The 24,451-nt window shown below is 38.1% G+C and overlaps 1 protein-coding gene across 16 annotated transcripts; it reads left to right on the top strand.

Annotated features, from left to right (window-relative positions):
- Positions 1-469: 469 nt before the first annotated feature.
- LOC111022494 (uncharacterized) lies at positions 470-24,105 on the top strand. Of its 16 annotated transcripts, none has more exons than XM_088123870.1 (4): positions 470-642; positions 774-878; positions 969-1,027; positions 8,748-15,123. In XM_088123870.1, exon 4 carries the CDS (start codon positions 11,785-11,787, stop codon positions 12,988-12,990), a length of 1,206 nt encoding a protein of 401 aa, XP_087979996.1. In that variant the 5' UTR covers positions 470-642; positions 774-878; positions 969-1,027; positions 8,748-11,784; the 3' UTR covers positions 12,991-15,123. The 16 variants fall into 16 exon arrangements, 11 of the variants coding, with proteins under 11 accessions (XP_087979996.1, XP_087979995.1, XP_087979992.1 ...); XM_088123869.1 differs by having other exon boundaries at positions 774-873; XR_015790789.1 differs by lacking the exon at positions 8,748-15,123 and adding exons at positions 17,730-19,623; positions 23,771-24,105 and having other exon boundaries at positions 471-878.
- The last annotated feature ends 346 nt before the right edge of the window (positions 24,106-24,451 follow it).

Below are 24,451 nucleotides of genomic sequence, written 5' to 3' on the forward strand. Positions count from 1 at the left end.
TCTCATGTCATCGACTACAAGCCATTGTGTTTGAGTGAGAACTTGAGTTATGAAGAGAAGCCAAGACGAATTCTTGCTAGATAATTTAATACTCTTCGTAATAGAAATAGAGATAGTTCTAGTTAAAATTTTTTGGCAAAATCATAAGCTTGAAGAAGCAACATGGGAACAAGAAGATGAAATGAAGGCCAGATATCATGAACTTTTTCAAAATCAGAAACGTTCGAGGACGAAGTTTTTTTTAAGGTGGGGAGAATTTAACACCCCATACTTAGTAATTCAAATGGTATGATTAGATATTTATTTATTCATTTTTGAATTAAAAATATTGATTTGTTAAATAATTTTGGTTAAAATAGTGCATTAAATTAAAAAATGTGGTGTAGTCAGCGTTTCTTAACAAAAAAAAGAAAAAAACAAAAGGGAAAATTTTGTTTTTTTTTTTTAGAGAAAAACTAACAAAAACAACAAAACAGGGGAAATTAAAATCAACTCTCCTCAAAAGGTAAATGTGTGACATCTTCAGGCACAATTCGCTCCATTTTTGCCGGCGTTTTCTCTAACCAGACGCCATCGATGTTCTCCTCGACGGCAAGCTTCGCCGCTGCATGCGCCACCTGATTGCAACTGTGGCGACGATGGGTAAATTTCGTGTCCCTTAACAACCGCGAAAGAGTTTTGATTTCATCCACAATTAATCCTAACTGAGAACGATCTTCTTTATTTGAATGAATCATTGAGAAAACACTTAGAGAATCAGTTTCAATAATTAGCTGGGTGAATCCCATCTCAATCGCCGTCCACAAACTGTCTCTGATCGCCATTGCCTCAGCCTCTGCAACAGATAATATGTCTCGCCTACTCTGAAGAAAGGTAAGGTAAACTTCACCTTTTTTGTCTCTGATTACTGCTCCCATTCCAAAACGTTTCTCCTCCGCTCTAAATGACGCATCCACATTCAATTTTAGATTGGACTCGACTGGCCGGGGGTTCCATCGATTATTGCTGAAGCTCATAGTTCTATCAGGTGTGTACCTTTGCCTATTCTCTATAGTTTCTGTATTACAAACAACAAATTGCTTAATGTGTATCGCTGAACTCACTCCCATAGTTGCTCCCCTCCTGCTGGACGACTATATTGATGTTTGCAATCATCACTTCCTTATTTCGTTCCCGCCATACCGCCCACATCATAGTCATCAACCGATCAAAATCATCTCTTGCCTCATGTCTTTAAACCACCATAGAAAATCCGAAATATTGGCCACCTTTTTTGACCAATCAGTGTAGTAATAGGGGGCACTTAACCAAAAACTCTACTGTGTTTGCAGTTCCACAAAGCATGAAAAACATCTTATCTGCTTGCACCACATCTTCTACACCTGCTGTCAGTTTGTAATCCACGTTTACACAAATTTTCTCCAGTTGGGAGAAAATTCTTATACAACATCCACCCAAAAACTTTAATCTTGTTTGGGACCTTCGAATTCCACAACCACTTCCACCATTGCTACGTGTTTTTAGTCTCAGACTGCCCCGGCCTAGGCTTCCTAGAATTTGCAACATGATAACCACTCTTGACCGAGAAGACACAATCTTTAGAATGAATTCACATAATCTAATCCCGATAGCCATTTCGAGGGAGGGGGATCCTAAGGATTTTGTAAACTTCCTCTTCCTCAAAATTTTCACAAATCAGAGGCTCATTCCATTGTCCTCCAGGCTCGATTAGATTAGCCACAATCCTCGGCCTATTTTCCTATCTCCTAGGCTGATAACGTAAGCCCGAACTATTTGGAATCCACCGATCTCTAGCCACATTTATACTTTCACCATTTCCAACTCACCAACCCGTCCTTTGAACTAACAGCTCCTTCCCCCCACATCAGACTCCGCCATAAAAAAGATGCATTCATTTTAAATTCAGATTCAAAAAAAGAGGAATTCCGGAAGTACTTTCCTTTCAACACTTGAGAAACAAGAGAATTGGGCTTTGTAACAATCCTCCACCCTTGCTTTGCTAACAAGGATTAGTTAAAACTCTCCAGATCCCTAAAGCCTAGCCCCCCTTGATACTTTGGAATGCAAACGCTTTCCCACTTGGCCCAATGAATCTTTCGTCTCTCATCATCACCTCCCCACCAAAACCTAGCCATCAACCTGTTACACTCCACTATGACCCATTTCGAAATCCTAAAACAAAGCATCGAATACGATGGAATAGCTTGAATTACTGCTTTAAGGAGGACCTCCTTGCCTCCTACCGAAAAGAATTTCCCCTTCTAGTTCTGCAAATGCTTCAAGATTCTATCCTTTATATAATTGAACGAGGAAATCTTTTTGTGGGAGAGAGAAGAAGGAAGGCCTAGATACCTTTCTTGACATGAAACTTCTTTTATCTTCAAAACCCTTGTGATGTATCTTTTAATAGATCTTATGGTGTTAGAGCTAAAACAAGCTGCTTATTGCTGAATTAATCTCTTGACCAGAAAGCTTAGAATAAAGCCATAATGCCTTAGAAATAGCCTTCATCTCCTCTTTATTTGCCTTCATAAAAAGGAGGCTATCGTCAGCAAAAAACAGATGAGAGATGGAGGGGCTCGCCTGTACAATGTTAATTCCCATTATCATTTTCTTCTCATCTAAGCCTGACAGGATCATAGAAAGACCTTCTGCACAAAGAAGTAAAAGATAAGGGGAGATAGGGTCTCCTTGTCTTAGCCAATTTTAGGGAGCAAGAACCCTTTACACTCTCCATTAATAACAAAAGAGTAAGAAAGAGATGAGATACATTTCATAACAAGGTTAATGAAAGATAGATCAAAACCCAGAGCTTGCATAAATCTCTAAATAAAGCTCCATGCCACGTGGTCATAGGCTTTACTCATGTCTAGCTTTAGAGCCATCCATCATGTTTTCTCCGTTTGTCTTGCTTTCAGGCTATGCACGCACTCAAACCCCAAAATAACATTATCAGTGATACTCCGACCTAGAACAAATGCACTATGATATGGTGAAATAATATCAATTTCAGACGGTTCGCTATCGTTTTGGATATGATCTTGTAGATGACGATGCATAGACTAATAGGACGATACTCAGCAACCTCTTTAGGACCCTTCTTCTTTAGGATTAGGACAATCCCAGTGTGATTCAGCCTTCCCACCTCACTCCATTGTTTAGAATATTCAAACAAACCTTTGTGACCTCATTTTTCACAATCTCCCAATATTTTTGAAAGAAAATGGCTGGTAAACCATCTACTCTTGGCGCTTTAGTTGGGTTCATCTGATTTAGAGCTTGAAAAAGCTCTTCCTCAGAGAAAGGAGTGCTAAGCTTCTGATTCATTTTAGCAGTTACTCGGGCTTTGATATTGCAGAAGAAAGCTTTTGTGTCCTCATTCTCATTCTGCCCATTAGAAGAAAACAGGTTTTGGAAATAATCCTGGATTACTTGTGCAATATCCTCATCCTAATCTCTTCAAACTCCATTTTTATCGAACAAGCCCTCTATGCTATTTTTCTTCCTCCGTTGAGTGGCTTTCCGATGAAACCAAGCTGTATTTTTGTCCCCCCATTTCATCCAGTCAACCCTTGCTCTTTGTTTCCAGTAAATTTCTTCTTCAATCATAACCTTTTCCAGCTTTATACTTGCTGCAACAATACCTTTATTAGTGTCAATTGCCCTTTGATACTCAGTTTTGGCTCTACGGATTTTCTCTTCATAATTGCCTTTTTTCGCCCGGCCCCAATTTTCCATTCTCTTCAAGCAATTAACAACACAATGTTGAAAATCTTCCAGCAAGTTCTCCCTTGTGTTCATATTCGGTCTCCACCCCTCTTTAACAATATCAGCAAACTCATCATATTGAAGCCACACTTCAAATTTAAACCTTCTTTCCCTCTGCCTCCTCCTGAGACTTCCATTCTTTCTAACATTAATCTTAAGAGGACTATGGTATGAGGTAGTAAAGTCTAGATGCTTGACACTGGATAGGGGGAAGAGGTTGTAGAAATCTGGGGTGCAAACACTCCTATCCAGCCGCTCTTTGACAACATTCATCTCCTCTCTTTTATTGATCCAAGTGTAAGGTTTCTCCATATAACCCATATCAAAGCAGATTTCACTCATTCAAAACCTCTTGAAAATTGTGTAACAATTTGTTTGGCTTTTAAAGGCCTCCCAACTTCTTCGTATTATACAAAATCTCATTAAAATCCCCACAAACCAACCAATGAAGTCTGGCCCTATCATTCAATCTCTTACTAACTCCCACGTATTCTTCCGTCTTGTCGAATCTGGTTCCCCATAAAGACTGGATAATCTCTACTGGATCCTATCCTCCTTTACCAGAGCATCAATATGAAAGGAATTATATGACAGAATGGAAAGATCTATCCCTTCCTTCCATAAGAGGCACAAACCTCCACTTTTTCCCTGAGCACTAACAGCGAAACCATTTTCAAAACCAATACTCAATTGCCGCTCTCTACACTTAAAATCTGATAGTTTAGTTTCCATAAGAAAAAATCACCTGAGGCTTAATGTCTTGCACTAGGTCGTGCAAGGCTTGGAATACTCGTGGGTTGCCCAGCTACGAACATTCCAACTTAAGATTTTCATAATGCTCGACACCCCTGAGAGTCAGAAGTCGCCGTTGAAAATTCATCATTTGTCGTTTCCAAAGATAGCCTAAGCTTCTTCTTCAGATCATCGTCATCCTCCTCTCCCGAAGGACTAAGTAGTTCAAAACTGTGCTTACCTAGTTTTAGTCTATCCACAGTGTCAGAATAAAATTCTGTTATTTGTTCTTTCCTTTTCCAGTATTTTTTCTATGTGAGATCCCCTACTTTCTCTTTCTGGTTAGGTTGTCGATTCTCATTAATTAGTTGCTTATCTTTTCCTTCCCCACTTGGATTGCTAACACATTCCGTATTCTCCACCATAAATGTGCACTCCATATCAATCTGCTCCCCCTTATTACCCCCACTCCCTTGATTTCCTCCTTCCATATATGTGCTGATTGAATTCAATTGTGGGATCTACCAAATTCGTCCCACTTTCCTTCTCCGGAACGGTTTTTTGTCCGTTCACTGTAACGGCCGTTTGGCCGGGAATTGGTTCTCCTCCGATTTCGTTGAGGGCCTACTTGTCGAATGTGTCGTCGTCTGCATCATCAAATTTTCTGTAATTTGGATACTTTCTTCCTAATCCAGAAGGATGAAGTCCTCCCATGCCTCTCCGATTCCAATCACCCCTCTCTCGTTCCTCATTTAAATCATACTCATTTTTCCCGGCCCGTTCTCGGTGTTGTCCTCCTCCTACCCGAAGCCAAGGGCCATAAGAAAGAAATTATTCATCCTCCACACACTGTCTTCACATTCTTTCTTACTATGCCCTATTTTGCCACAACAGTAGTAAAAATCTGGTAGTCTTTCATATTGTATTGGTATCCATATATGATAAACCTTCCATCAATCTTAGCCCTCACTCTGCGACGTTAAGGGACTGTTATATCAATCTTGATTCGAACTCTAGCAAATTTTCCCCAATATTCACCGCTAGCATTTTGGTCAACTTCAACTACTTCCCCAACTCTCTTCCCTATCTCCGCTATAAATTGTTTATTCATATATATCAGCGGCAGGTTGCACAAATGGACCCAAAAGGTGACATACTTGAAATTCAAATCTTTTGGTTGACACACTCTATTAGGACACTCTAACAGTAGGATGGTCTTATTAAAGAACCATGGACCACTATTCAGAATTCTCTTCTTCTCCACCATACTCCTAAATTGAATCATAATGAGATTTTATCCAATACAGTCAATCATCGTACTCTTATGAACTTTCCAGATATTCTTCATCCCCGATCGGAACACTTCAATGTTCACCATATTCTTACTGAGGCAAAGCTTTCCAACTACACATAAAGCTTATATGTCTTTAGCTTTTTCATCCTTAACATGGCTGAAGTCGGCGACTTCATCCTCTACCGAAGTCAATTTCATGTTTTCCCATTGCAAAGTTCTCTTCCATTCTGCTTACTTACACAAATCTAATACCTTGAAAAGATACAAGATGCAACAACAGCTTGCACCATGGCAAGAAGATCACCTCTCAGGAACTTGCACGACGACAAGCAGGCTACTCTCAGAAAACGAGAGAAAAATTCCTCAACGTTCTTTTCTTTTCACGTAAAAGATCTTCCGTCGCACACCACGAGAAAAGTTTGTTTTAAATTCAAATTCAGTGCACACCAGCTCTGTTTTAAGGAAAAAAAAATATCGTTTTGAATGGAAATCAAATCAAAGTGGATTTCAATTTTCAACCTCATTCAACCCTCAGACTTTTCCCTTTTCCATGTCTGCTGCTGAATCGTTTCAATAAATAAAAAAAATGGAGAAATTTTATTTCCCTCCTCTTCTCTGGCTATCTCTTTTGCTCGACAACCAACATATTTTAGTATTTTCTTTCTCCCCTACCACTATCAATTAAATTGATCCTCTTTTAGTAAGCCACAACAAGGTTTCTGGTTTGATATTCTCCTTAATTATTGGTCCTCCCTCAGTTAAGGTTCAAGATTTAGAAAATTTATTTGTTTTGTTTTGGAAATTGTTTTAGGTTGAACTTGGGTAGATTGAGCCAAATAATTAATTTTGGTTTGCCATTAAGGTAAGTGACTATATTTTTAGAATGCCTTAGGGCTAGGTTAGAAAATTTTATTTGATGGTTTGAATAGCCATATGATGGATGCTATTTGGGAATGAAATGTTATGTGAAATTGTTGTGCTGCATTACAAAATGTTTAATTATGGTACCTCATGCATGATGATGAACGTGTAAATGTTATTTTTCTTTTCATGTGAAACACCCTTTTGTATTTTTTTAAAATATATGTGCAGAGACTAAGACGGAAATTGAGGACATAGATGTGAGACTTGACTCTACTGACCAAGTGCCAACTACCAACTCATCTGTATACCATAGTCAAGTTGGTATTGTGTATGCATGGATGGGTTAATTGTTCATATTGACCAAAAAATGAAAAGGAAAAGGGAAATGATATTGACGGATAAAGATTTAGGTCTCACATAGTAATTTATGTGTGTATATACATGTCTAACCCCTTACCTGGTTTACTTACTAAGTGTTTTTAATACTCACTCATTTTTGGATTTTTTTTAAATAATTATTTTTTAAAAACAAATGACAAATCTAAGGTAGGTTTCAAACTAATTTAATTACAAAATTAGGGTAGATAAATCGCAGGATAGGCTGCGATTTGCCCAAAATCGCAGGCGATGGCTGCGATTTATGTCGAAATCGCGGTAATTGACCGCGATTTCACTAAAGTCGCAGCCATCGCCTGCGACTTCTGCCTAACGTGGCGCAAATGGAGCCACGTCTTTGCTGACGGACCATTTATTTTTTTAATTATTTTTTTATTTTGAATTTGGAAGTCGCGACTTCCCTTTGTTTTTTTTGGTTAAATTTGGGAGGGGCAGCTCTTCTCCACTTCCTCTTTTATTTTTTTATTTTTTATTTTTTATTTTTATTTTATCTTTTGAATTTAAAAATTATAGTCCTGCAACTTCCCACCAATATCCCTTTGTTTTTCTTAATTTTATTTTAAAAGACCATAATTTAAGAAAAATACTATCATCTTAATTATCTTAATTTTCTCCATATTTGGAAAGTAGTTCTTAATTACCTACCACATGATGTAATATTCCTATAATGTAATAATTTAAAACAAAATAATTGTAAAACAAACAAAACCCTAATTATACATATCCCAAATTTTGGTTTTTGTTTTAAAGCCATGTATTTCGCGATGCAAATGACAAAACATGGGAGTTTCATGTAATTTATACCTTTACTTTTATGGTTTTATTAATTTAATAATTTTTTATCGATTTAGTTTATATTAAATTTAAATGTTATTTTATAGAACATACGAAGATGAAATACAAGAAGCTAAATGACATTTTAATCATCGAATTGGTTTTAATATAAGTTTAAACTTTTAAACTTTAAATGACATTTTAATCAAATTTAAAAATAAAAAAATAAAAAATAAAAAATTTAATCACATCTTAATTAAATTTCGCAATATTAATAAAATAACAATATATAAATAAAATAAAACAAAAAATAAATAAAAATGTGGAAGTCGCATACAATGTACGCGACTTCTAAACAAAAAATAAAAAGGACGGGACTTCCAAAAAAAGAAAAAGGTGAAAGTCACGTACAATGTACGCGACTTCCACCTAATCACCTGCCACGTTTGCACGAAAATCGCAGGCATTGTACGCGAGTTTTGACTTTTATTTTAACCTAACCTATTTTTGTCATTCAAAACATAACTTACCTTTGACTTTATTTATTTAAATTACATTTATTTTGTAGTTTTTTTTAAACTAACATTATTTTTGTAATTTATTTTTAAAACTAGATTATTTTAAAACTTTGTCCCTCATTTTTTCAAAAGTTTTTAGGTAACGACAAGAACATATGAGGCGAGTGACGGGTTGTTTGTTGAGTGCGCCATGGGGACCGCATCAACATTATTTCTATTTCTGCAAAAGTCGGGTTGTTACAATTTATTTATATTTTATTTCTTAATTTGAGATACAATTAATTGTCTGTAAAAAGTATATTAATTTGATTAATCAATTGGGTCCACCTTGGTATAAAATTTATTAAAGTTTAACTTAACCTTATTCATCCTTTTTATAGCTGTCATACCGATCCAACGCAGTTTTGTCAAAACTTCAAAATAGTGTTACATGAAATTTGAGAGTGGAGGGATCAAGGATTTTGTTTATGCAAGGATATGCACAACAGTGTATTTCAGATTGCAGCTCGAACTCGGCCTCCGGACCGATCTGAATACTTAGGCGGACCTGCACAAAAAGGTGAGCACTCCGACGATCAAGTCAATATAGGTCGATTCCCAGTTTAGTTCGAGGTCAGAAATCATCGTACCTGATCGTGGAGTGAAGTCCTCTACTATGGGTGGTAGTCCCGTTAATCTCGCGACGGTTACACCCGGTAATCTCGGGATCGTCAGTTACACCCGGTAATCTCGGGACCGACGGTTATACCCGATAATCACGCCGCTGACAGTAGCTCACATCGGCCCCCACCGAGCTTCCCGGTAGGTCGGACCTCGGCCAGGTTTCCCTCGGCCCTCATACTTAGCACCTGTCAACGCTAGTGGTGGTGATCTCGGCCGTCCGAGCTGGGCATGACTCATGAGTCATCTTGGAGCACCAATAGGGGTCCTCCACGTGTCCAGAGTATTCTCTTCCCCAAACAGATTTGTTGGGATAATGTCCATGTTAATTTTTTCAGATGGTCTTCTACTGTAAGTAAGTTTGATGATCTTATTGGGTGGTTTTAAGAAAACATATCAAAATAGTCTTTTGAAAGAATTGATTTTGTTGTGCTTGTGCATTTTGGGAATAAAAGAAAAGAAATAATGAATTGACTTACTTCCTCTTTTTCCTCCATGTAAATTTCTTATAATCAAAGTTTGAATCTCGTAAAATTGTCAAAGTGAACAGAGCTCAACAGTATATATATCTCTAAACAAGAGTCTAAGGGTTAGATTTCCCACCTCCAGTACAGTACTAAACAAATTCTCGAGGTAAAATTTATTAATAATACCAAGAGCAACTATGTTAATCCTTATCCCAATTTTTTCATTCAATGCCCACACATTTTCATCTCAATTAATTAAGTAAACTGGGCATGAACACTTCAATAATAATTGAGAATCAAATTGGAACTTGGAATGGAACAACGCCACTCATTTCTTCCATAAATGGGTGAGGTAAAATTTGAAGGCTTTTTCATTCTTCTCTAAATTCTACCATCAGTAGTCATATTCTGTCAAGAAAAAAAGTACAGTAAACTGATCTCACATGTTCCAATCAACTCAATCTATTGTAGGCCAATCTTTAAATATTCTTGTATCAATAAGTATGAGGGCATTTGAAGTTCAAGGGCATAAAATCTACTAAAGTATGCACAGAAAGAGGAAAAATTACCTCACCAGCAGACCAGGAGGCAACAAAGATGGCAGCAGTGAGCAACGAATAGCGGCAACCATCAAGGGGATAAACAGTGCCAGCGAGAGATGAGCGACAGCAACCGCAAAGAGAGAGGAGAATAGAATTGCTTGAAGGGGGGTCTCGCGGGCAACGGCAACGGGCGACACCTTGCAACAAACAGCAGCGATGCTATGATTTTTTTTTTCTTTAAGATATCTCCCGACGCACAAAAAAAGCGTCTGGATATGTCTACTTCTCCAGACACTTTTTAAAAACATCGAGAGAAGTTTGGCAATTTGGTGCACGAGACTCACTTTTTCTCGACGTAAAAAGGAAGCGTGAGAAGCTTGTTTGGGGAAGAGAATACCCTGGACACGTGGAGGACCCCTATTGGTGCTCCAAGATGACTCATGAGTCATGTCCAGCTCGGGCCGCCGAGATCACCACCGCTAGCGTTGACAGATGCTAAGTATGAGGGCCGAGGTGAACCTGGCCGAGGTCCGATCTACCGGGAAGCTCGGTGGGGGCCGAGGTGAGCTACTGTCAGCGGCGTGATTATCGGGTGTAACCGTCGGTCCCGAGATTACCGGGTGTAACCGACGGTCCCGAGATTACCGGGTGTAACCGTCGCGAGATTAGCGGGACTACCACCCATAAGTAGAGGACCTCACTCCACGATCAGGTATGATGATTTCTGACCTCGAACTAAACTGGGAATCCGACCTATACTGACTTGATTGTCGGAGTGCTCACCTTTTTTGTGCAGGTCCGCCCAAGTATTCAGATCGGTCCGGAGGTCGAGTTCGAGCTGCAATCTGAAATACACTGTCGTGCATATCCTTGCATAAACATTTGGCGCCGTCTGTGGGGAGGACAATCTAAGTCATCCCAATTCTTTTAAACCAACACGCAAGCGAAAATGGTTCAACGCGCAAACTCGACCAATACGGCAGATCGAAGGACCCTAGCTGCCAGCGATGCCCACCAGAGGGAGGTTGGAACAGCAGTGGTAGAGGGGCAAGGTCACGACAACCTAGCAATAGAACCCCTCTGCAGGTCGGCACGAATCACCGCACCTGTTCTACCACCTGCGCACCCCGCAAGGACATCCAAGGCCACCCGTGGCCGAGGTGGAAGCTCTAAGAAGGGCGCCTGGGGTCCAGTCCCGGCTCCAACAAGTAAGAACTTTGACGCACTCCAAAGAGAAATGGAGGCAATGCGCACACAAATGCGGTCCATAGAGGAAATGTATAACGAAATGATACTAGCTGCAGGCGCAGGGTCCCGATCTAAAAATCGAGTGACGCGCATTGACATACGCGAGCAAAGGAGTTCCCACCTCGGCCCAGTCGAGGAGGAACATCCCGAAGACAACGAGAGCGAGGGACACACTCGCCAGAGGGGAGACCTCCGTGAGCATCTCAACAGAAAGAGAGGCTCATCCTTCTGAAAAGGACAGTCACCATCCCGCTCACATCGGAGCTCCAACCAGCAGGCTGAATCTTCTCACAACCCAGCAACTCCCGCAGGGATGATCACAAGGGAGGAGTTCGACCAGCTGAGGGGCAAGCTCGATGCTCAGGTTGAGGCCTTAAAGGCCAAATGTGAGCAGAAAGAAGGTCCACTGAACGATGGCGACCTGGGAGAATCGCCATTCACCTAGGACGTTTTGGAAGCACCGATCCCTCCGAAGTTCAAGGCTCCTACCGTGAAACCTTATGATGGGTCAAAGGACCCTAAGGATTATGTTGAGGTCTTTGAGGGCCTCATGGATTTTCAAGCGGCATCAGACGCAATCAAAGACAGCGACCCATCTCGCCACCATCAGACAGAAGGAGGGTGAGACGCTGCGAGAATATGTCACCAGGTTCCAGGAGGAGCAATTGAAGGTCGCACACTGCTCCGATGACTCGGCCATGTGCTATTTTCTCACCGGTCTAGCCGACGAAGCCCTCACGGTGAAGCTTGGAGAGGAGGCCCCGGCCACCTTCGCCGAAGTGCTTCAGAAGGCGAAGAAAGTCATCGATGGACAGGAGCTCCTCCGAACCAAAACCGGCCGACCAGAACGAAAGATCGGCCGGGGCAGAACTGGAAAAGATATAGAAAAGGCAGATCCCAAGTCCAAGGACAAGGGATCATTTTCCAGCGGCCGAGCTGAGTATCGGAGGGCGGAGAACGGACCTACCAGGAGCCGACCTTACGAACGCTTCACCTCGACCATGATTCCAATTTCCGAGATCCTAACGAACATCGAGGAGTCTGGAATGGAAAAACTACTCAAACGTCCTGAGAAGCTTCGGGGAGCCCCGGAGAGGCGCAGCAAGGACAAGTATTGCCGCTTCCATCGGGAGCACGGCAATAACACGTCGGACTGCTGGGAGTTGAAGCGCCAAATTGAGGATCTAATTCAAGATGGCTACTTCAAGAAATTTGTGGGAAAGCCCAGGACCAGCTCGGCAGAGAAAAAGGAAGAGCGGAAGCGTTCGAGGACGCCGCCCCGGCGCACTGACCGACCTGCGGTCATCAATACCATTTTCGGAGGGCCAAGCGGGGCTCAGTCCGGACATAAAAGAAAGGAGTTAGCTCGTGCAGCCAGGCGCGAGATGTGCATCATCAGGGAGCAGAGGCCGACCTGCTCAATCACCTTCGACGGTGCAGACTTGAAGGAGGTCCACCTGCCCCACAATGATGCACTTGTGATCACTCCCTTGATTGATCATGTGGTGGTCAGGAGGGTGCTAGTAGACGGAGGCGCATCTGCTAACATCCTGTCCTTACCGACCTACCTCGCCCTGGGATGGACGAGTACGCAATTGAAGAAAAGCCCGACACCGCTGGTTGGGTTCTCTGGAGAATCGGTCATCCCAGAGGGTTGCATCGACTTACCGGTCACGCTTGGGCAGGACCAAACTCGGGTCACTTAAATGGCCGAGTTCGTGGTGATTGACGGTAGATCGGCCTATAACGCCATCTTTGGGAGACCCATCACTCATTTCGGGCCATTCCCTCGACACTTCATCAAGTTCTGAAGTATTCCACCCCCAATGGCGTGGGCACGATCCGAGGAGAACAAACCGCTTCAAGGGAGTGCTATGCCTCCGCACTCAAAGGCTCATCGGTCTGCGCCCTTGAAACTCTCGCCAGTAGGGATGGGACGCTCGAGTTCAAGGCCGACCTGCCGAGAAGGGAGTTTGCCGCACCCACTGAGCAGCTCGAGCTTGTTCCTCTACTTAGTCCCGAGAAGCAAGTAAGCATAGGAACCAAGCTGGGGGCCACCGACAGAGAGGAGCTAATCCACTTCCTCAGATCCAACTCGGACGTCTTTGCGTGGTCCCATGAGGACATGCCTGACATTGACCCGAAAATTATGACGCATCGCCTCAGCATAGATCCGTCATTCCGACCTGTAAAACAAAAAAGAAGATCTATAAACAAGGAGAGGAGTGACGTAATTGTTGAGGAAGTTAGCAAACTTTTGAAAGCTAAATACATAAGAGAAATTTCGTATCCCGAGTGGCTCTCCAATGTTGTATTAGTTAAAAAATCTAACGGAAAGTGGAGAATGTGCGTAGATTTTACGAACTTAAATAAGGCATGCCCGAAAGATTGCTTCCCACTGCCGAGGATTGATCAGCTCGTGGACGCCACAGCCGGGCACGAACTGCTCACCTTCATGGACGCCTACTCTGGGTACAACCAAATCAAGATGCATGTCCCAGATCAAGATCATACCGCATTCATAACAGACCAAGGTCTGTACTGTTACAAGGTCATGCCCTTCGGTTTAAATAACGCAGGAGCGACCTACCAGAGAATGGTAAACAAAATGTTCGCCAAGCAGATCGGTCGGAATATGGAAGTGTATGTGGACGACATGCTCGTCAAGAGCAAGCGGTTTAAGTCGCATCTTTCCGATCTGACCGAAGCCTTCGAGGTTCTAAGGACATATCAAATGAAGCTCAACCCAGCTAAATGTGCCTTTAGAGTCTCTTCGGGGAAATTCCTTGGCTTCATGGTGAACCACCGGGGGATCGAGGCCAACCTCGAAAAGATTAAAGCCGTGCTCGAGATGGAGGCACCCAAAACGCTGAAACAGCTTCAGTGCCTCAATGGCAAGATTGCAGCCTTGAACCGGTTTGTTTCAACTAAGTTGCTGCTAAAAGAGGGCGACATGGCAACTACGTTCGAAAGAGAAAGTGAGGGAAGAGACCGACCTACCAAGGGTTCGAACTGCCCTCAGGTCGAACTCCAAGAATTCAGGAAACGTAAGGTATGACCTGAAGGATTGAGGGTATTTATAGCTCGTCGGAAAAATTTCCCCACCGTACACGTGTAATCAACGAGCGGCTAGGATCCTCCCGAAGATCCGAAGCGTCGGAATATTTGAATATTCCGACGATAAATTCACCGCAGCAGTTATATTTCCCCACGAATAGGAAGTTGCCACGCGTCCAAAGCAAGTCGAATGAACTTCTCTGCCAGGTCGAGATCAGACCAGACAGAGAGGGGGCCAATGTTTGGGGAAGAGAATACCCTGGACACGTGGAGGACCCCTATTGGTGCTCCAAGATGACTCATGAGTCATGTCCAGCTCGGGCCACCGAGATCACCACCGCTAGCGTTGACAGATGCTAAGTATGAGGGCCGAGGTCCGATCTACCGGGAAGCTCGGTGGGGGCCGAGGTGAGCTACTGTCAGCGGCGTGATTATCGGGTGTAACCGTCGGTCCCGATATTACCGAGTGTAACCGACGGTCCCGAGATTACTGGGTGTAACCGTCGCGAGATTAGCGGGACTACCACCCATAAGTAGAGAACCTCACTCCACGATCAGGTATGATGATTTCTGACCTCGAACTAAACTGGGAATCCGACCTATACTGACTTGATCGTCGGAGTGCTCACCTTTTTTGTGCAGGTCCGCCCAAGTATTCAGATCGGTCCGGAGGCCGAGTTCGAGCTGCAATCTGAAATACACTGTCGTGCATATCCTTGCATAAACAAAGCTTTATAAAAACAGGTCTCTCCCCATGATTTGTTTTCCATAGAGAAAAACATGTTTGCCCGACGCCTTTTCTTGCGCTGGGCAAAAAAACATAAAAAAAATTATTGTAGTTTCATGTCGGTGATTTGTCATGTTTGTACAGTAGAGTAGATTCGGAATGAACTAGTTCTAACCTCCAACATTTCAGAACATTCTAACTAAAGGAGAAATTCATCCACATGTATCATACTCTTTCTAGCTAAGGAAGGGGTGGAGGTACGTTGGCCTGAGAGTCCCGTCAACTTTAGACAACATCGGATAAATTATATACACTGTTGAATATATAATGAAATTGGTTAATGGACAGTGGTGATGCCTTTCTATGTTGCCCTAGTCCTCCTCAACATTTTAACTTAGAAACTGCCTTCAAACGTCTGTTGAATTATAATTGTTATTTTTTATTTTCTTTTCAAAAATTGCAGTGGTTTGTAAATAAAAGTTTTAGTTTCACTTTTTAATTTGTTTTTGTGTTAAGTATAGACAGAAATGAATTATAATAAATATTTTTAATTCCAGTAAATTATTTTGAAAGTTATTGATGGTATAAAAAATTATATTTCTTGTAAATGGAGAATTTTTTTTTATTATATCAACATAGAAACTTTTGTTCTATGTCCCATTGAACTTGTTTATACTAAAACAAAGTTTTCTTTAATATATATACTAAAACAAAGCTTAATTAGATAAATTATTAGTTTGATTCATAAATATTGAGAAGGGTGTTTTTTTAGTACAAAAACTTGGGGACATGTGGGTTTGAATCTCGGAACTAAAAAAATAAGTATATGTAAATTATCGGTAAACTATGTTCACGTTGGTATATTAGAGTTGTTTTCAATATGCTCTCCGTGTTGGATTTTGGCAAAATATTGGAATGAAATTTATCCCACATTGGAAAAATACAAGAATGGTCTCCAAGTGCTAGAAGTTGTCCCAAATTATTGGAAAAGTACAAGAAGAGGGTGTGTTCCAACTACTATAAAAGGAGCTCATGAGCTTGGGTTTTAATCATCCCAATTGAAATACTTTAAGCCTAGTATATTAACTCTAGTTAACTGAGCGGTATTTGCTTTGAAAAAGTGTTTTGTGTAATTGGGGTTGGAGAGATAAATCTGTGCGATTGTAATAATTTTTCACATAGTGGATTTTCCCTTGTGGGTCGTGGTTTTTTCTCCGATTTGGAGTTTTTCCACGTTAATTCTTTTGTTACTTTATTTTATTGCTTTCTTTAAATTTTTCAGTTCCTTGCAGTAGAAGTAGGAGATTTTTTCCGATCAAGTGGTATCAGAGATTTAGGTTTGTAGTTTCTAGAATTTATAAGTATGCTCTGTGGTTGTAGCATTGTCTAAGCTTCCACATCATAAATACACGATCCGTCCCAAAACACCTACCAGCTTAAGAACAGACCGTGCCGACCATGGACCCCACTAGGTGCAGAGTCCATAGTCGAACTATTCAGGATGTACCTACAAATGATGTGTAATCTTTTAGCGACTTTCGGTGGCAGATGCTGGTTTATTATCTCTTTGAAACTCAGATACAACCTGGATAAAAACAAAGGATAAAAGAGTGAGCTGGAAAGCTCAGTGAGTGATAAGTTAATACAAAAATAATATTGTAACACTTCTTTCCATAAACAACTGAAGTTTCAAAGTGCTGCAAAACAAACTTTATAAAACTAAAGTAATAAATATTCTCATTAAATCTCGTATTACTTGAGCAACTGAAAACTCAGTAATTTTCTGTGACATAGAGTAATCTCAATATACACAGCAGGATAATTCTCTCAACGCGCGGAGTAAAAATGGTCCCAAAGACCTTCTATTTCTAGGTATACTATAGAAACCCATTCACATAGCATACAGGTAATCATCTGGATACAATAACATGATGGTTTGAAAACCATTCTCGTAAACTATTCTAAAATTCTTTTCTTCTCCTTCCTAAGAACTTTTCTAACTTGCTCAAATTATTTCTGAAATATTTCTTCCTAAACACATTCCATTAAATTCTAAAATCATTTTCTGAAATCTCTTTCTAAATAACATTTCGTAACTTTTTTCAAACATTTCTCTAAATCATAAAGCATTTTTCAATTCTAATAAACATTTCAAAAATAATTCTTTCTCACACACATTTTCTTTAACAGAAATGCTAAAATAAACCACTCACAAATTCCAATAATATTATCCAAAACATTTAATAAAGTAACGATACAGAATATATATTTATTGTCTTGTATGGGTGATTTGTTGAAATAGCTTAAGGGCGCTTCAGTACTCTAAAAAAAATTTGATATCAACTTAAGGTAAGAAAAGTAGATGTGCAGAAAACTATGTAGAACACGTTATGGGCGTTATGCGATTTGGGTTGACAAATGCACTAGCAGCATTATTGGATCTTATGAACATGATATTTTTTGTTGGCTTTTTGGCCCTTAATCTCGGTTAATTAATTTAATTAATTAATGTTTTTATGATAACAAACACAGTTAGTATTAATTGTTTTTTGTGTGTAAGAATTATTGTTATAAAACATAAATTTATTATGAGCTTCAATAATATTACATGATTTACTGATAATACATATTTTGTTTATTGATAATTTTAGTGTTTTAAAGTGTCCACAGTGTAGAGCTCGAAATAAGGATTCCAACAGTTTTTGAATTACCCAAATCGGAGCTCAAACGAAGAAGTTATTGCCGAATCAAGTTGAAAGGATAAATTCCCGAAGTGAATGACGTGACAATTAAATCCTACATGGACGAATAGAGGAGGACATGTGGCGAGTCAAAAATCTTAGTTTACAAATGAAAAGAAGAAAAGAAGAAATTTTTTTTAGTTCATAGAAAGAAAGAAAAAAAAAAGGAGAAGAAAAGAATAAAAAAAATTAAGTTACAACGATAACTTAAAAAAAAGAAAGAAAGAAAGAAAAAAAAGAAAGAAAAAAAAAAAGGCGCTGAAGAGCCGTTAGAGAGAAAGGAAAAAAAAATATTTATTATTATTATTTTATTATATTATATTTTCAAAATTAATTATTATTTTATTCAATTTAATCTCAACCTTTGATTTTCAATCATTAAAGATCTAATGGCCCAAATTCAATTTCGATTTCAAATTTATTTTCAACTTTTCCTCACTTATTTAAACCCCACTTCCTTAACATTTTATATAACTAATTCTCTCCCAATTTTCTCTCTAATTTCTACATTGTTAATCTCTCTTCAAAGCTTCAATTTTTATTCTATATTCTTGAGAGAGATTTTTTATTTGAGAGATATTTGAGCTTCCAATTTTATTTGTTTTAGCCAATTTGAGGGCTTTTATTTGTAAGAATTTTTTCTTACAAATTTGTGAGGAAATATTTGTATACCAACTCTTTGAGAGAGTTTGTAAGTTCGTTCTCAAATTTTATATCCTTTGTAAGGGTTGCTCTTAAGCCCTAAAAAGAGCATTTGTAACGGTTTGATCCTGAACCGTGGAAAGGATTGAGTTTCTTCTTGCTCCCGGAAAAAGAAGGTTTTATACCGGTTTGACTCCTACCGTGGAAAGAGTCAAAGTTTCTTAATCGAATACCCAAGAGGCGCTTGGGGAGTGGAGCAGGCCGGTTGTTGCCGAACCACTATAAAATTTCCGGTGTCATTTTTTCTAACCCTACTCTATTTAATTTTTGCAATTAATTTTCTTTATTACAAATTGCATAAAATTAATTGTTCGAATTTGTTATTCATATTTATGCTCAATGTTTATATTTGAATTATGTGGGTGGTGACATTAGTTAGGGTGTTTGTATTTCTAATTTATTGTTTAAATTGTGATAAAATTAATTGTTCCTAAAAAGTTTACTTATTTGTTTAAATTTGGGCCCACCGTAGTAAAAAGTTTATAAAGTTTAATTAAACCCTATTCACCCCCCCTCTAGGATTGTCATACCGATCCAACAATTGGTATCAGAGCACGGTTTTGCTCTTCTACAAAAATTATTTTTCAAATTTTATCTTGATACTAAGTATCTTCTTAATTTTGAAAAGCTTAATTGCTAGGGCTATAACAACTTTAGATTTCCTTGAAAGTTATTGTATTGATAAACCTCCATTGTTTGATGGTAAAAAATATGATATTTGGAGACATCGTATGAAAACATTCTTGTTGTCTATTGATTTTGATATTTTGTATGTTTGTGAAAATGATGTATCTAAATTAAAATTAAGTGATCAAATGCTTTCTTTTAATGTCAAAACCATAAATATCATATGTTGTGCTTTAGATAGAAAAATATGTGATAAAATTTTACATTTTACATATGCATATGATATTTGGAATTTTCTTGATAATATGTATAGTGTTGAAAATTCTCCTTATATTACTAATGATTTATTTGATGTGAAGGAGAATTATAATTCTCAAAATCAAGAAAAATTCCATGAAGTGGAAAAAGAAAAATATGATCGATCCTCCTTGTGTTTGATGGCTCATTCAGACAATAGGAGCGATCTTGAAAGTGATGACAATGAGGTAATTCATAAATCTCCTTCATATGATGAATTGTTTGATGCATTTGAAAGCATGCAATGTGATTTAGAAAAAGTTAGTTATAAATATGTTAAACTATCAAAGAAGTATAAGCCATTATCCATAGAGAATAAATCTTTGATAGATGAAAATTCTTGTTTGAAAAATAGAGCTACTAATGATATGTTGTTGCATGAAAATATTGATGGTTATTATGATGGGAAAAATATCTTGAATGATAGGATTAAATTTCGTGAAAAGGAAAATGAGGATCTCAAATCTTTAGCATGTGAATTAAAATTGGATTTAAATGATTTGAGAAACAAAAATCAGAAAATTGAATCTTTTCTTTGGAGTTAAAAGATAAAATTACTAGTTTGGAAAGTGAAATTGTTATTTTAGAAACTAGCAATATATCTTTAGAAAAAGAGAAAATTTATTTTATTGATAAAATTAAATTTCTTGAATGTGATAGTCATGAGAAAAATGATCTTTTGCATGTGCTTAAGGAAAAAGAAATGCTTGCAATTAAAGAACTTGAAATTGCAAAAGAATCTATTAAGAAGTTGACAATAGGTAGTCAAAGATTAGGTAAAATAATTGAAGTAGGCAAATCTTTTGGTGATAAGAGAGGTTTAGGCTATATAGATGAATGTTCTACTCCTTCAAGTTCTAAAACTATCTTTGTTAAAGCATCACCTATTGTGCCTAAGCTTAATATGCCTAATGTTGTTTCTAAAAATGCTAAATCTAGTTTTGTGCCTATATGTCATCATTGTGGTATTGAAGGGCATATTAGACCCAAGTGTTGTAAATTGAAATATGCACGAACTACTTCTTCTAGAAGAAAATTTTCTCAAATAGCAAAGTCTCACAATGCTCTAAAAGAAAATTTCCCAAAGAAAAGTAGAGTGCACAAATTTGTTGAAAGAAATAAATCATTGTATAATGTTGTTTGTTCCTCATGTAGCAAGTATGGACATAAAGCTTATTCTTGTCACTTGCCTAAATCTAAAGCTTCAAATGTAAATGCAAGTTCTAAATTTATGCCTAAGCATGGAAAGACAAATATGCATGTAAAATCAAAATTTGTACCTAAACATGCTTATGTTAGAACTAATTATATACATAGTGCTAAACTTGTGTCTAAGCATGTTCATGGAAAATCAAATTATATGCATAATGACAAATTTGTGCCTACATGTCATTTTTGTGGAGTTAAAGGTCATACTAGGCCTAATTGCTTTAAATTGAAAAATACTCCAAGGAAGAATTTCTATAAGAAAACTATTGTGTCAAATCATTTTGTTAAAAAGAAATTCTTGCCTAATGTTGTTTGTTATTCTTGTAGTAAAATTGGTCATAAATTTCATACATGTTATTTGCCAAAATTAAATACAAATAATGTTGGAACTAATTTGAAATGGGTTCCAAAATCTATGCTTCCTAACAATGAAGGGCCCAAGAAATGGGTACCAAAATCTTTTGGTTGAGTTTTGTTTTTGTAGGTATGTTTCAAGAAGCAAATGAGCTGTAAATAGGAATATAGTAAAAAGGGCATCTTGATTGAGCAAAGAAAAACAGAAGAGAGGGTATAGAAACAAAGAAAAGTCGTGGGTTGAGTTTTGGAAGGGAAGGAAAGAGGGTTTGGTTGGATGGGTTAAAATTGAAGAAGATGATGAATAGTGGATGAGAAAGAAATTAGTGTTTTAAAATAAATAAAAAAAGAAGAAAAAGAAAAGGTTGGAAAATTGAGCTATTCATGTGACATATGGGTGTTGAAAGAGAAATTAATCGTGGGATGTGGGTCCCACTTGTAAGATAGAAGAGAGAGAAGAAATAATGATTTTAATGAGGTTGTGAATTTGGATAATTGGTTTTGTTTGAATATATTGTGATTAAAGTTTGAAATTAGTTTATGTTGGAATTAAGTGAGATAATTTGGTATTGAATCGATATTTCAGGTCAAGCGGAAATTGGTACAGCATATGACTCGGTTAAAGGATTTGTGTGTGGTTACTATAAAATATTTCTTGAAACGAGCTACGGTTATGTGAATAGTGTGAGTTGTTCATTATTTCCAGATTCGTTAGGAGTGTGAAGCAGATATTCATTATTTATGAGTCCAGTGAAGATTGACGTGGAGAAATTTGACGAATGATCAACTTCGACTTGTGGCAAGTGCAAGTCAAGGATGTGCTGATACAATCTGGATTACACAAGGCGTTGAAGGGAAGACCGAGTGAAGGTGCTTGTGAAAAGTTAAGCGATGATGGTGGTTCAATGGAGTCCACCGTTGGTTCTAATAGAGGTTCTAAGAAGTCTAACATGAGTGATGAAGATTGAGAGGAAATTGATTTGAGGGTTGCAAGCGCGATATAAATATGTTTAGCGAAGAATATTCTGACGAATGTGCATGGAATTTCGACAACAAAAGAACTTTGGAAAAAGCTTGAAGCATTGTATCAGGCAAAGGGTATCTCAAATCGGCTGTACTAGAAGGAGTAGTTTCACATGCTGTGAATAAACGAAGGTATGAAAATTTCGGATCATCTGAGTAATCTTAATAGCATCATCTTTGAACTGGAGGCGATCGAAGTAAAGATAGATGACGAACATAAGGCACTAAGACTCATCTTATCACTTCTACCTTCTTTTGAACACATGAAGCCGATCTTGATGTATGAGAAGGATACTTTGAATTTTGCCGAGACTGCTAGTAAACTGTTGTCAGAAAAAAAGAAGGTTGAAAAGTGAAGGGAGTAATTCACATGAAGATTCAGTATAAAAGAAAGCTTGTTGCTGGGGATGCGGACAGTCTGGGCACATGAAGAAGGATTGTCCCAACAGAACTGGTTCGTCAAAGGGCTCTAGGCCGGATGCTGACAATGTTTCTCTCATCAAGGGAGACGATGATCAGTTCCTTTAAAGAGAGAGAATTCATCCTCATGGTATGTTCGCTTTACCATGATAGAGGATGTAATGTTAGCGGTTCCACAAGTTTACACATGGGCATTGGCTTGGTGGTTATGCAAGGTGTGTGTGGTAGAAGTTACGTCGATGGTTGAAGAACTTTCAGGTTAGCCAAGTAAGTAGAAGTTGCACCGGTATCATAAATCTAAGCAGGATTTATCGACATGTGACGAGGAAGAAAAATCTTGGAAAGTGAAATTCCAGGTGATCTACTTTTATTGTGGAGTAGACTATAATTCTCTGAATTTAAAATTATGATTATCGATGAAGACAATGAGTGCAGTAGAAGCTGTGAACTTTTCAATATTTTGCCAAGGTGGAATTTGTTGGGTTTTGGCAAAATATTGGAATGAAAGTTATCCCACATTGAAAGAATACAAGGATGGTCTCCAAGTACTAAAAGTTGTCCCACATCGAAAAAGCAAGGAGGAGATGTGTTCCAACTACTACTATAAAGGAGCTCATGAGCTTGGGTTTTAGTAATCCCAATTGAAATACTTTAGGCGTTAAAAGAGGATTTTTTCAATCACTCCTAACTAGGGGTGATCATCGGTCGGAGTCGGCTTCGAACTCCAACCGACACCGACCATTGACAAATTGATTTTCATCGGTTGGAGCTCGTCGATGTTTGAAGATCCTATAACTCGGATCGACTGACTGATTTAAAGATGAAGAAGTGGAGATGAAAAACCAAAGGAAGAATCGAGCTAGAAGAAGAGAAATAAGGAAGAAAAAAATAGAATAATGAAGAAGAAGATGAAGAGGAAGACTAACCTTAATAAAAAGGAGGAAGAAAGAGGAAAGAAAACTAGAGAATGAAAGAAGATAGAGATAAAGAAAGAAAAAAGGGAGCCAAAGAACCTAGAGGGGAAATTGAGAATTTATAGTAGGTGTCCATATTTGTCACCCCGTTTTTTAAAATGGTCAAATAATTTTTTGTTATTAAAAATGTTCATTTGTATTTTTTCGACTATTTCACAGGTTGATTTTGATCGTTTTACTCTTACTATTTCGTTATTATATTTAAAATAAAATATTACTCGTTCTCCTAAATTAAAAAAAAATTGCTTTTTTGCTACATTATCTCCCATATTTTGTTGCTACAACTTCTCTCATATATTTAGTAACCATATCACCTTTAAATATATATTTGAAAATATATGTACACTATAAACAGAACTCACAGCAAGGGAGACACGATCAAAGTCGAAATGAGGAGAGGAGACTAAAATCAAGGTGGCAGCTAGTGGCGGAGGGAGATGCCACGAAGGGACTGTCGGTGAGCGGTGAGTGAAATTGGCGAAGGGATGTCGACATTCTGAAGACAAATATAGGAGGAGACATGAATATAGGAGAAGGAGGGAGACTGATGCAAGTAAAACGAGTTCAATTTACCTATTTTTTTAATGTATTATTAATTTGGTTTAAAAATTTAGTATTCTATCTTGTATGTTTTTTCTCTCCAAACAAATTTCATCTTTTTAAAATAAATATTTGCTTCTACTTTTTCCTCTCAAAATAAATTTCAAACACAAATACAAAGAATAATGCCAAAGAAATATATGTTGTAGTGTCACGCTTAACAGGTATATGTTTTGAATTTCTTCCTTTGATTGATAATTCAGAGGTACATACAAAAACATATCGTATTTGTTTATTTTGTATCAACACAAAAATACGTCGTATTTGTTCATCGTATTGTTCAAGATTATTATTATTTCTATTTATAATTATATTCTGTATTATATATTCTTTAAAATTTTTGCTAGATTTCCAAAATTATTTTATTGTTTAAATTTTATTTTAGATTTTAAATTAATGAATATTGTTTGCCTATGTCTTTTGAAGTATAAATCTC

The sequence above is a fragment of the Momordica charantia genome, assembly GCF_013281855.1.
Source record: "Momordica charantia cultivar OHB3-1 chromosome 5 unlocalized genomic scaffold, Mcharantia_2.0 BLBB01000005.1, whole genome shotgun sequence".
NCBI lineage: Eukaryota > Viridiplantae > Streptophyta > Magnoliopsida > Cucurbitales > Cucurbitaceae > Momordica > Momordica charantia.

Excerpts from the sequence above, each read along its gene's own strand:
- LOC111022494 (XM_088123870.1), top strand. The coding sequence starts at position 11,785 with ATGATGGGTCAAAGGACCCTAAGGATTATGTTGAGGTCTTTGAGGGCC.